The 12,419-nt window shown below is 37.0% G+C and overlaps 1 protein-coding gene across 1 annotated transcript; it reads left to right on the top strand.

The window, feature by feature from the left end:
* Positions 1-1,751: 1,751 nt before the first annotated feature.
* Positions 1,752-12,027, top strand: pkia (cAMP-dependent protein kinase inhibitor alpha). Its single transcript, XM_041814158.1, has 3 exons — positions 1,752-1,819; positions 8,371-8,548; positions 9,183-12,027. Exons 2-3 carry the CDS (start codon positions 8,398-8,400, stop codon positions 9,257-9,259), a joined length of 228 nt encoding a protein of 75 aa, XP_041670092.1. The 5' UTR covers positions 1,752-1,819; positions 8,371-8,397; the 3' UTR covers positions 9,260-12,027.
* Positions 12,028-12,419: the final 392 nt, after the last annotated feature.

Here is a 12,419-nt window from a genome sequence, read left to right as displayed (position 1 = left end):
CAAAGCATTTCTTCTCCTAAAATAGATTGGAAGCAGCTTTAGTGTCTCAGAAATGTATCATTTTGAACTTTTTCCTGAAATTCATGGCCCTCCTGCATCAAAACCAGTGAAAAAATGTGTTTTTAATTTTGGAATAAGGCTGTTTCATATTGTCCAAGCCAACTAGATATAGTTTGGGTGAATGGAAGAGCATAGTTTGGGTTGACTGAGACAGTGATAAGAAACAAAAAAATATCAACCTTGTAATAGAAAAGGCTACAAAAATCTTCTGCTGCACTGAAGGTCCCGAAGAGCGCAGTGGCCTCCATAATTCTCAAATGGAAGAAGTTTGGCACAACCAGGACTCTTCCAAGAGCTGGTCACCTGGCCAAACTGAGGAAGAAGAGCCTTAGTGAGAGAGGTGACCAAGAACCTGATGGTTACTCTGAATGCACTCCAGAGATCCTGTATGGAGATAGGACAACGTTGTACAAGGACAATCATCACTGCTGCCCTCCACTGATGTGGGCTTTATGGCAGAGTGGCTATGGCTGAGGAAGCCCCTGCGCAAAACACATGAAAGCCTGCTTGCAAAAGAGCACCTGTGAGAAACAAGATTCTCTGGTCTGATCCAAACATTTTGTGTTGAGGAAACCTGCCACTGCTAACCTGCTCAACACCATCCCAACGGTGAAGCATGGTGGTGGCAGCATCATGCTGTGGGGGTACTTTTCAGCAGCAGGGACTGGGAGAGTGGTCAGGGTTGAGGGAAAGCTGAATGGAGCAAAGTGAAGAGATATCCTCAATGAAAACCTGTTCCACAGTGCTCAGGACCTCAGACTGAGCTGAACACAACAACACAGGAGTGGCTTAGGGACAACTCTGTGGATATGGCCAAGTCAGAGCCCTGACTTGAACCATCTTCAGAGACCTTAAAATGGCTGTCGAAGTTGGTCCAACCTGACCAAGACTGAGAGAATTTGCAAAGAAAAATGGCAGAGAATTCTCCAACTCAGGTGTGCAACGCTTGTCACATATTCAACAAGACTCAAGGCTGTAACTGCTGCCAAAGGTGCTTCAACTAAGTACAAAGTAAAGTCTGAATACTTGTGTTAATGTGATATTTCAGTTTCTTCTTTAATTCATTTGCCAAAAATTCTAAAATTTTGTTTTCACTTTGCCATTATGTGGTACTGGGTGTCGATTCATGAGAGAAAGAATGAATCTATCAACTGTAGCATTAGGCTACACCATGCTAAAAATGAGAAATGTGAAGGGGTCTGAAAACCCTCTGAAGGCACTGTATAATCATTAAAAAACGAATAAAAAGAAATATCTGAAACAAATTCAAGCAAATATATGGGGGAAAAAAACCCACTAACAGTAGCTTTAGGCAAATCAACGTCCCTATCCCAATCAACCAGATATGACCAGAGGAAATTACAGGACCAGTTTTCACACAAGTGTCAGCCATTCCTCCTGGGGACATAATAAAATTTTACTTTCTTCTAAAATTTCGAAAGTTTACTCGAGTTCACCCTACAGCCTGAACGGATGCAATTAGCCTACTTATGTGGTAAATTAATAGACTGACTATCAAATATTATACCAGGAGAGCCTCCGTCGCAAGCCCACTTTGTTAGTATGGCGAAAAGTGTCCTTTTTATTGTTTTAGTTAATTGCTTCACGGAAAATGACTTTATTCTGAAAGTCAAACCCGGAAGTCAGGATGTGTCGCACTAGCTTTATGTTGTTAAATCCTCTTTCTTGAGCGCAACGGGAAACACCGAAGCTGAATCCCCGCTGACACGAACACTAGGAGGCCCTTTGACCCAAACAGGTACCCTTCTGTTAATAATATTAAACGTTAGAGTAGCTTGTTAGCATGTTTGACATCGTATTTACATGTGTCATGTTTATATCCACGCAGGCTGCGTTCACCAGCACTGAGTGATCTCAATACGAGTCTTTGTCATCAGAGATGGACATATGGCTGTTTATTTATTATTAAAAACACTTTGTGCATGTCGATGCTCCCTCACTGTGCACAGCTTGTCTTTATGTTAAGGTTTACTGTGTCAACAGCACAAGAGGTTTTATGGAGCTCCAGTGCGCACGACTGTGTTTGATGCAACGCCTCCACTTAGCCCTTGATACAAGATAAATGTTGCTGGACATCAATAATTTAGACTACTCTCTGATATGGGTTTCATATGGACTAATAAAAGCTAATGCAGAGCCATGGTAAGGACATTTAGCAAATTAAGCTGTTAGATTTCTTGGAAATAATGCTTCAGTCATAAAATATGCAATACAAATCCAAAGGTATTTGTTTTAGCACCTTTTAAATTGCTAGGAAAAATGGACAACATATGGCTGGAAAGTATAGACCAAAAATAATATCTCTGTATTTTCAGCTGAATGGGGAAACTCAGTACATATCTGGAAATGACAAATAATCCTAAGGTGCTATACCAAAATTATAAACTTTGCTATGATTCTAGTGAATCAAACCACAATGAAACCTGTTTGAAACCACAACAACAAAAATTCAAGATCTAGAGCAGTGGTCCCCAATTTTTTTCCTTATAAGGCCCCCTTACTTGCATCTAAGAAAAGCTAAGCACCCCCAGGACCCACTTGGAAAAAGCACACATCAATATTAATTGTTTTCATTGACAAAATCCAATCATAAGCCGGTAGACACTAGTTCTTGAAAAAAACGTCCGCGTATAAACTACCCATTAATATAACAGTGTGTTCCGGCCGATCTAGAAAAAAAATATAAAAAGGATCTGTTAAAAAAATCTAGAATAAAAATTTTTTTGATTCATGAGATGAAAACTAATATTTTTTTTTCACTTTAAAAGTTATAAATGTAAATCAACCAAAACTTGAACTAGATTAAAAAGTCAAAAATCAAATCAGAGAAAATGTATACATCTTTTACTTTGCAAATTTTAATGTCGAAATTTAATACTTTGGTTTTCCTTTTAAACTTTCAAATTCTTAAACTCTGAAATACTGAGTTTGTTTTCTTGTAAATATACACTATAATCTCAATATGTCTATCCCCCACCCCCTAAAAAAATCAACTTTTTTGCCCCAAAATTTATTATCTTTTCATCTTTAAGGGAGGCCCCAATACACTGTCCTACATTATGTTTCTAAACATAATTAAAAAAAAATATGTGTACATCTAATTATGACACAATCAGAGAAGACCCCACGAGACCCCACTGAGGGGTTCCTGGGAACCCAAGATCTAGACAACAAATCTGTACAAATATTGAGTCGCAAAAATCATGGGACAAACTCCTTATCTCTCTGTTAATTTCACATGTATGTTGTCAAACCTCAGCTACTATATACTGTATATAGAAATGTTGCCAATGTTTTTTGTGGAGCTTAGACAGTGTTCTGGAGATTGGCTGCAATTTTTGATAAAAAAAAAAAAATTATATTGATATTATCATATTAACAATATTTATATTAATAATATATAGATATTGTTTAATTTTTAAACAATATTACATTTTTGTGGTCTAAATTATGCTACAAATCGCTATTAAATGAAATACATTTAAACAAATTAAATTAAAATATCAAATTTTTTTCCTTAACCATTTCAAATAGTGGTTAATAAAGCATGTGGTCTGTGTAGCTTTTTTTTTAATTTCTTTTTTTTTTTTTAAGATTTTTTGGGGGGCTTTTGGCTTTTGAATAGGACAGCTGAAGAGACACTGGCAAATACTGGAAAAGACATGTTATGTACCAAACGGCCCTGAGATTGGGAATCGATCCCATGACCAGTACAACGAGGACTACAGCTTTTGTATACATATACCTCATCTCTTTGGCCCAAAAAGTGCAAAAAATCCCAGTGACTTGTTAAAAAATATCAAAATATTGCTATACTGCCCATCCCTAGCATGTTTGTTTATAAGCATTTGCTTTAGACTTGGCCTCCGTTCCCAGTTATGCTCCGACCACCATGAATATTACTGGCATACATTTCTGGGTCTTCATTCCTGCACTCCTCTACCCACTGTAGTTTTCTGTTTGACAACATTACAAATCAAATGGTTTTCAGTGGCAGCCATGTTTTCTCTCTTTAATCAGAGAGAGAGAAAAGGAAGAAAAGGCCGTTCTGTCATATTGTCCAGTGATTGGATCATCTGTCTGGAATATGTGCAGATAGATTGTTTTTCAGGCCAGCTGAGCTCCGGTTCCCACATGGGAGCAAAGCCAGAAGGACAGCATGAGCATGCCTCTGCCTCTGCGAGAGCAGGATACACAGACACAGAGATGAACTGCTGATGTTCTACATCCTGGGTGCAACAGTGTGACTAAATTATGTAAACTGTAAAATTAATATTTCATATGTTATAACCACAGGAAACCCTTGCCAGGAATGTTCTGTCTCTTACGCTACAAATAAAACTGACTCTTCTAAAATATCGACATTCACCAGCAGTGACAAGTTGACTCCATGAATAAGTAACGATAATAAATAATCAATCAGACAGATTTACTTATGTTAGCATTTCTGTCAGCAAGCATCAGGCTCGATTCTTTGAATTCAGGATGTTACTTTTTCAGGTGAAGGAAAAATACGTTTACAGTATTTGTATATTAATGCTTAATGCATTTTTTTTATTTTGATTTTTTCTTTATTGCAGGTAACACAGCAGATTAGGCATGTATTTTGTGACCAGCACCCATTGTTAACCAAAGTAAACAGCGGTAGTTCATTAATTGTATTTGGCCGTCTTTATGTACACATGAAAAGGGATGTTATGATGAGGCTTGAGCACTTTTACTACACAACTGAAGCTGCGTGTCACTTGCTTGGGGTGGATTCTGTGTGGAGCCTGTGTGAGATTGCAAGTTTTCCATTGCTTGACTGCACCTAACTGGGACTCCAGAACAGTGACAATTCAGGACAAATATACTGTAAATACTGTTACACCCTTAGTATCACCTGATATCTGCCCTGTTGACAAACACTAGCCCACAAATAATGTGGCAAGAACCAATGTCAGTAGTGCATCAGTTGTGTCGCATCAATATATCCTCCTGAGACTCTGCTTTTACATATGAGGACATTTTTTTTTTGGCTTTCCTACACTATAGTGAGAAATTCTGATTTTAGAATGTTTTAGATTATTATCAGGAACGCCCACTGAAGTAGTTTAAGTAATATGCTTGAAAACTTGGAATGGTTTTTTATGGAATCTTCTGGAATATTCATGGAAATTTATGATATGTTTGTATATTTTGAAGAGTTCCCTTGAGTGTATTTGGGAGAAATTTGCTTATAATGATTTTACAAATTTTACAGGGGTTTGGGGAATTTTTGGGATATTTGGGGGAATTTGTCTGGAAATTTCCTGGCAATTTTTTGGAAATTTGGGAAACGTATTTGTAATTCTTGAGAATCGGCTTTGAAATTTTAGGGTATTTATTCAGAAATTCATTTGTGAATTTGGGGAATTTAATTAGGATTTTTTTTTTTCTTTTTTGGAGGAGGTGGGTCCTGGGAAATTTTCAAGAATTTTCACAGAAATTTAAAGGAATTTGTTTGGAGGAATCCTCCATTATTTTCATGGAATGTTCAGGGAATGTATCTGTAAATTTGAGGGAATTTCATAAGAAATTTTGGGGGGAATTTACTTGAACATTTTAGGAATGTACTAGAATTTTAAGGGAGGTTTTTAATAGAATGTATAAGCTTTAATTAAGTTAAACTGAAACAGTTTGGGAGAAAACTCCCCAAATTATTATTATGATAATTGTTATTATTACCTGTCCATCAATCCATGTACCCATCCATTGATACATACATACATTCATTCTTGCAAACTTGCATCCATCCATGCACCCATCCATCCATCCATCTATCTATACATACATACATACATACATACATACATGCATACATACATACATACATACATACATACATACATGCATACATACATACATACATACATACATACATACATACATGCATACATGCATGCATACATACATGCATGCATACATACATACATACATACATGCATGCATGCATACATACATGCATACATACATACATACATACATACATACATACATACATACATACATACATACATGCATACATACATACATACATACATACGTACATACATACGTACATGCATGCATACATGCATGCATACATACATGCATACATACATGCATACATACATACATACATACATACATGCATACATACATACATACATACATGCATACATACATACATACATGCATACATACATGCATACATGCATACATACATACACACATACATACATACATGCATACATACATACATACATACATACATACATACATACATACATGCATACATACATGCATGCATACATACATGCATACATACATGCATACATACATGCATACATACATACATACATACATGCATGCATACATACATACATACATACATACATACATACATACATATATACATACATTCATACATACATGCATACATACATACATACATGCATACATACATACATACATACATACATCATGGTCTAGACCTGACCTCTTGACCTGGCACTATATAAACAAAGACTGATTGATTTCAATTTTTAATACATTTGTTGTTTTTCGTGATCATTTAAAGATATGTTTAATATGTTTAACCTTATATTTCTGTTTTCTTAGAAATCTAAGGTTATTTTCTTATTTTAATGAATTTGTGTGGTTTTTGGAAAGGAAGATTTCCAAGAAATTCAGAACTTTCAGTGCAAATTTTGTTCATGCTTAGCCTTAAGAAGTCCTTGAGGTTCATCATCAAAATGACTTCCCCATCCTTCTCTCAATGACTGACATAATTTCTTACTGATTGAAGATCCCCAATAACTGACCAACAGGCCAACACACAGCCAAAACTGATCTAGCGTTGTATTTTCTGCAGAAACAAGACCTTCAGGAGATTTGAGGACATCATTTTTGGTCAAAACTAATTCCTGTTAAAAGACAAGGCTGAGCTTTGAAATTTATCTGGTCCTTCAATCCCCACTAAGTGGAAGTAACTAAAAATGTATTTCAAACAAAAGCTTAGGTCTCAGGAGGTTAATGCTGGCAGCTAGTATACCTAGCTGTTAAAAGAAAGAAGCTGATCTGTCCGTCTCAAAACATTGGCAGAATTGTTTGCATTGTATGTCTTATGCCATGGGAAGTAATGAAAAATACAATGTCATTATTGGCTAAAATGGTGTTCAACATCATTATCAGCCCTGGTTTTCACAATTAGCACATCTAGTTTTGAGGAGTCATACCTGGAACAGTTAGAAGTAACTTGTAGAGTTTGTTACATGTTTGCTGCTCTTCAAGGCAACCAAGAAATGGATTCAATCATTTAAAATTCATATGATTGTGATTATGATTTTTGTGCTTTAACTGAGAGGCATGCCTCTCAGCTAAAGCACAGAAATCATAATCATGATCATCATTAAGTTTTCTTGTTGAGAACGGTGTCCTGTGTTGGTCAGACAACTGTACATGTCTAACATCTGTTGGGTCTTGTCCTTCTTGACACCATGTTGAGAATGACAGCTGAGCGGGAGCGTGCTCTGATGATGACAGAGAAGGTTTCTAAAAATAACCGTGGACAATCACGGCTTGCTCAGCTTGTCAAATAGCCACAAATGGATGTGGGAGCTTGTTTTTCCAAAGACTTTTGAAGTTAAAGCCCCTCTTTTTTAGCTGGAAGGAAGCCTCATTAACTTCAGAAACTTTAAGAAACACTTGTTTTTCTTTTAATCCTTTTTAAACCACCAGTAATTGAGAAAATGAAGGTGAGAAAAATGGAGTCAGGTGGTTTTTAATTAGTGAAAACATGCCCACAGCTTAATGGCAGCCTCGCCCAGGCAGACTGTTACAGTGTTAGAATGTCAACAGAAGGGTTTAACCTAAATCTCAGCTCCCATCATGCACCATGCATACTCCAAGTAGGCTGACATTTAAACATAGAGCTGTCCTCTCCATAATTGCCCCTGTGAGTGTTTGCTTTTGGTCGCTGGTTGGCATCGGTTCAAGAGCATCCTTGTTTATTTTCGTTCCTCTGGACGGCTAAAATGTGCTTCGTCTGTGTCAGCGGAGTCTCCTCTGTTCTAGACCCAGAAGATTAAAATAGATTAAATGTGGATTAGGTTATAAAATAAGGGGAGGGAGGGATGCGCCGAAGAGTGCATGGGTAACCCACTGTGTCACTGATTCTTGTCAACAAAAACTGATGATGCATCGTCTGTGCAGAGTTGCACACATTTGGAACAAATCCACAAATGTGTATGCGTGCTTATATTTAGTGTGTGTTGTTCTGTGTGCCAGGCCCTGCTATGGTGAGGCGTGTTAGCGATGACGGATGTGGAGGCGACCTATGAGGACTTCATTGCCTCTCGACGGTCTGGCCGCAGAAACGCCATCCATGAAATCCCAGATGCCCCCGGGGTGCAGGGACCCTCCGACCTGTCCCAGAGTCTGGCACAGCTTAACATCAACAAGGCTGGTGAGAAACATCAAACTCAAACAACAGTAATAGTTAAAGCTCAAAATGATTCATCCTACATGTACAACATGTAGATTCTGCAATTCTGAGTGCACTTATATTTATGATGGATGTTGAACTAAATGGTTTAATTTCCAAGCAGTGAGCAAGAATGTGAGCGTAGTTCACTCTGGCAACAGCATTTTTTTAATGCTGAAAACCAGCAGATTTACTTCACCTGGGCCTTAATGTGAAGTACTTCAACACTTCCAGTCTGCTTTTCAAATTAAATGCCTATCTTTTTTTGGAAATAATGAGACTGCTCATGCTTCCACACCATGCTTTCATACTGAATTTGTTTAACTGCAAAGTTGCTAGCTCCAACCGTGGTACTGTGATGGATGCCACCTTTGCAATAAGACAGTTTGTGAAATTTCATCCCTGCTGGATATTCCACAGTCAACAGTAAGTGATGTTATAAAGTGGAAGAGTTTAGGAACATCTTGTGCCATCTTGTGTTCACTCTCTGATTCCTTCTTCAGACTTTTTCATGTTTGACTTACTCACTGATTCAACCAACCTCATTCGCCTCACTGCCTCCATGTTAGTTACTTATGCATGAAACTGACTGAATGTGTCGCTCTCTGTCTGCCAGGTGATGAGGGAGAAGACGCAGACAAGAACCAGGACGCTGCAGCTAAAGAGGAGGAGACACAAGCAGAGGGCAGCTAGGCGGCAGCTACCTGCTGACATGTGTGGACTCAAACAGCTTCTTCTTCCTGATCCCTAAGCCTCTGGTTGGCCAGTTGCACTTAATGACTGTGACAGACACAGAAAATCCTCCACTGCCACCATCATGTTGTCGAGAATTCATCGTTGATGTGGATCTCACTTTGCACTAGGACATGTAAAATTTTCCTTTAAAAGCCTCCTGTTCTTGCTGCCTTTCCTTCATAGCTGCTGGTATGAGAGTGGGACTGATGCATGATGGATGCAGTCTGATGTCAAGACCTAAAACCAGCTCTTTTTGACTGTTCTTGTCCTGGGAGGAACAGAGAGGAGCAAAAGGAGGTTATTCAAGGCTTTTGTGAGGCTTAAGTGGATTAAAATTTGTACTTTACCTTCATCTTAAATCAATCACTGGCTGGGTGGCTGTGGGATAACAGGGATTATGACTGGGCACCAACTCTTCCTTTGCACCTCTTACACCAACTTCTGCAAACACATTACTAAAGCTACCAGTTCTCACTCAGTAGGTTTACATGCACGGTGAAGTCGAGCTACAGTCATGGATTGATCAGGCTATTTAGTTGGACTTCTGTTTTTGTTTTAGTCTAATCGGACATATGTCCGACTCTGCTACAGTAGGTGTTGATATACCTTTTTCAGCTCGTTACTGTTAAACTTACTGTAAAATCCAGAATATGCTGCCCTGGAATATGAACTGCAGTCTCTATATTGTCTTCCAAAGGGGAATGAAAGGTTTAAACTGCATTCTTGTGTAACCATTGCTATTTTGATCAGCAAAAAAATCACACCAGGCAGTTTCAGTGCAGCTGTACAGCTCTGTAAGTTGTCTGCTGAGAAGGGTTTTCAGTCAAACTGGCGCCCCACAAGGATTATTTACTTAACAGTATGCTCCACATTTTCTTTAAATACAAAATTACGACCTAACACGGGAGAAAAGTGGTTAAAAAGAGGCACCAACCCACAAGGTTAATTCAGTCAACAGTATGCTTTCTGTTTTCTTGAAATGCAAAATTACAACCTACGTAACGAAGGAGAAAAGCAGTTTAAAAGAGGCACCAACCCACAACCGCCCACTGGTTGTAAACATACTGACTCTGGCTATTTTCATTCTCCCTTGATATTTATTTCTTAATATCTATTCATTGTAGGTATGACAGCTGGGCATTATCTCCAAACTGCTCTTCAGGGTTGTCAGGTTGAACACCTAAGGAAAGGTGGTATTTGTGTCTGTTTTTTGTTTGTTTATGTATACATCATTGTCATGTGCACTCTCGATTCTAGCGGTTGTATTTGGAAGAAATACTAGTCAGAACCAAGGAAAAAGCGTTCAGTTTAATCACTGAATTCAGTTTTTTAAATTTAACAGAGCAAGTCATCCTTTCCTTATTTCAGAGTTCTATGGGTTCAGACAAATCTAAGAGTTTTCTTCCAAATCTCCAACTCAAACAAAGATTTGAAAAATTTAACTATTTTTCAAATAAAACAGCATATGGTAACTTTGAGATACAGTAAAACTTTATGTGTAGTAAGCCATAAAAATTTGGCATTCTTGCAGGAGCTCTTGGGAATGAGATCTATTCAGAATCTTTCCTAGAGTTGTGAGGATTGAAATAAAGTTCCAGCCTTACCAAACATCTTGTAAACAAATATCAAACTAGTAAATTATAATTATTGATGAAATCTATTATTCAGGGTTTTAGAAGATTTCTGACAGCTAGAGTTTGATGCAAAAGTTGCCTTTGTTGGTGCAAAGTGTAAATTTTTTGTAAAGTCCTGTTATTGTAGATGAAACACATTTAGAAAACTCCGGAGTGTTTCTGTGTGTTTGAAGGTATTTCTGTTTAAATGTGTTTATAAGAAGGGTGACAATACTGATTGCACTACAACATTAGCTGTTTTTTATAATGAATTATTTATAATAGATGTGAATATGGTGGGGATGGGGGCATCTGTTGGAAGGTTATTGTTGTGGCTGTACAAACTACCTGTGTCTTTTTCACTTCTTACATCACCCAACAACAACGTTAATAGTCAACCTTATAGCTATAGTTTATGTCTCTGAGACACTGCCTTTATCTGTTTTACATATCTGTGGTTTGAAACACAAGCATCTTCTATTTTCTGCATTGCTATTGGTTTTACCTTATTTATGGAAATCTGTCATATCCTCCTGAGACCTCAGCTTTTATTTGGAATGATTTTAGTGATCAGTAGGTCCTGATAAGTTAAAAAGCTCAGCCTTGTCTTTGAATAGGAATTAGTTTGTACTAAAAACGATGACCACCTCTCTTGAAGGTCCTGTTTCTGCAGAATTTTAGCACTTGTTTGGAAATGTTGTCAGCCATTGAGGGAGGGATGTTGGAGTCAGTCTGATGAAGGGCCATAAGGACTTGTTCATGCCAAGCATTAATGAATATAATGATATAAGATAAATATATATTTAAAATATATAAGTTCTGAATTTCTTGCAATTTTTTTTTAAAATCCACACAAATTCCCTAATATTTCGAAGAAATTACCTCAAATTTCTGTGAAAATTCTTGTTCTTCTCTAACATTTCCCCCAAAATTCAATGTAAATTCCTGAAAGTTTTCAAGCAAATTCTTCCTAAAATTTCATATCAAATTCGAAAATATTTATATGAAAATGACAGAAAATTCCCCTCAATATCCAAACAAATTCCCTGAAATTTTTGTGAAAATTCTTGAAAACATCAATAAATAAATTAAATTAAAGTTCCAAAATTTCAAATACCCCCTTCAAAAAAAAAAAAAAGAATAAAAATAAAATGAAAATAGAAATAAATAAATGAATAAACCAACCCAAAATTTCAAATACAAAACTTTAAATAAATACCTGAAAATGATAAATTTATTTTTCCAAAATTTCCATAAACATCTGGAATTTTCTGAATAAAGTCCCCCAAACATCTAGACTAATTTCTCAAATTCCTATGAAAATGCATTCAAAAAAATCCAAGCAATTTCCCCCCAAAACTTCCAAAGAACTTCTTCGAAATATACAAACGTATCCCCAAATTTTCCATGAACTTATAGCAAATTCTACCAAACTCTCAGCAAATTAATCCAACTCTAATGAGCATTCCTAACAATTACTTTAAGAATTCTAACAGTAGAATTTG

The sequence above is a fragment of the Cheilinus undulatus genome, linkage group 19 (assembly GCF_018320785.1).
Source record: "Cheilinus undulatus linkage group 19, ASM1832078v1, whole genome shotgun sequence".
Classification (NCBI taxonomy): domain Eukaryota; kingdom Metazoa; phylum Chordata; class Actinopteri; order Labriformes; family Labridae; genus Cheilinus; species Cheilinus undulatus.
This window is presented reverse-complemented; position numbering and strand designations above follow the sequence as displayed.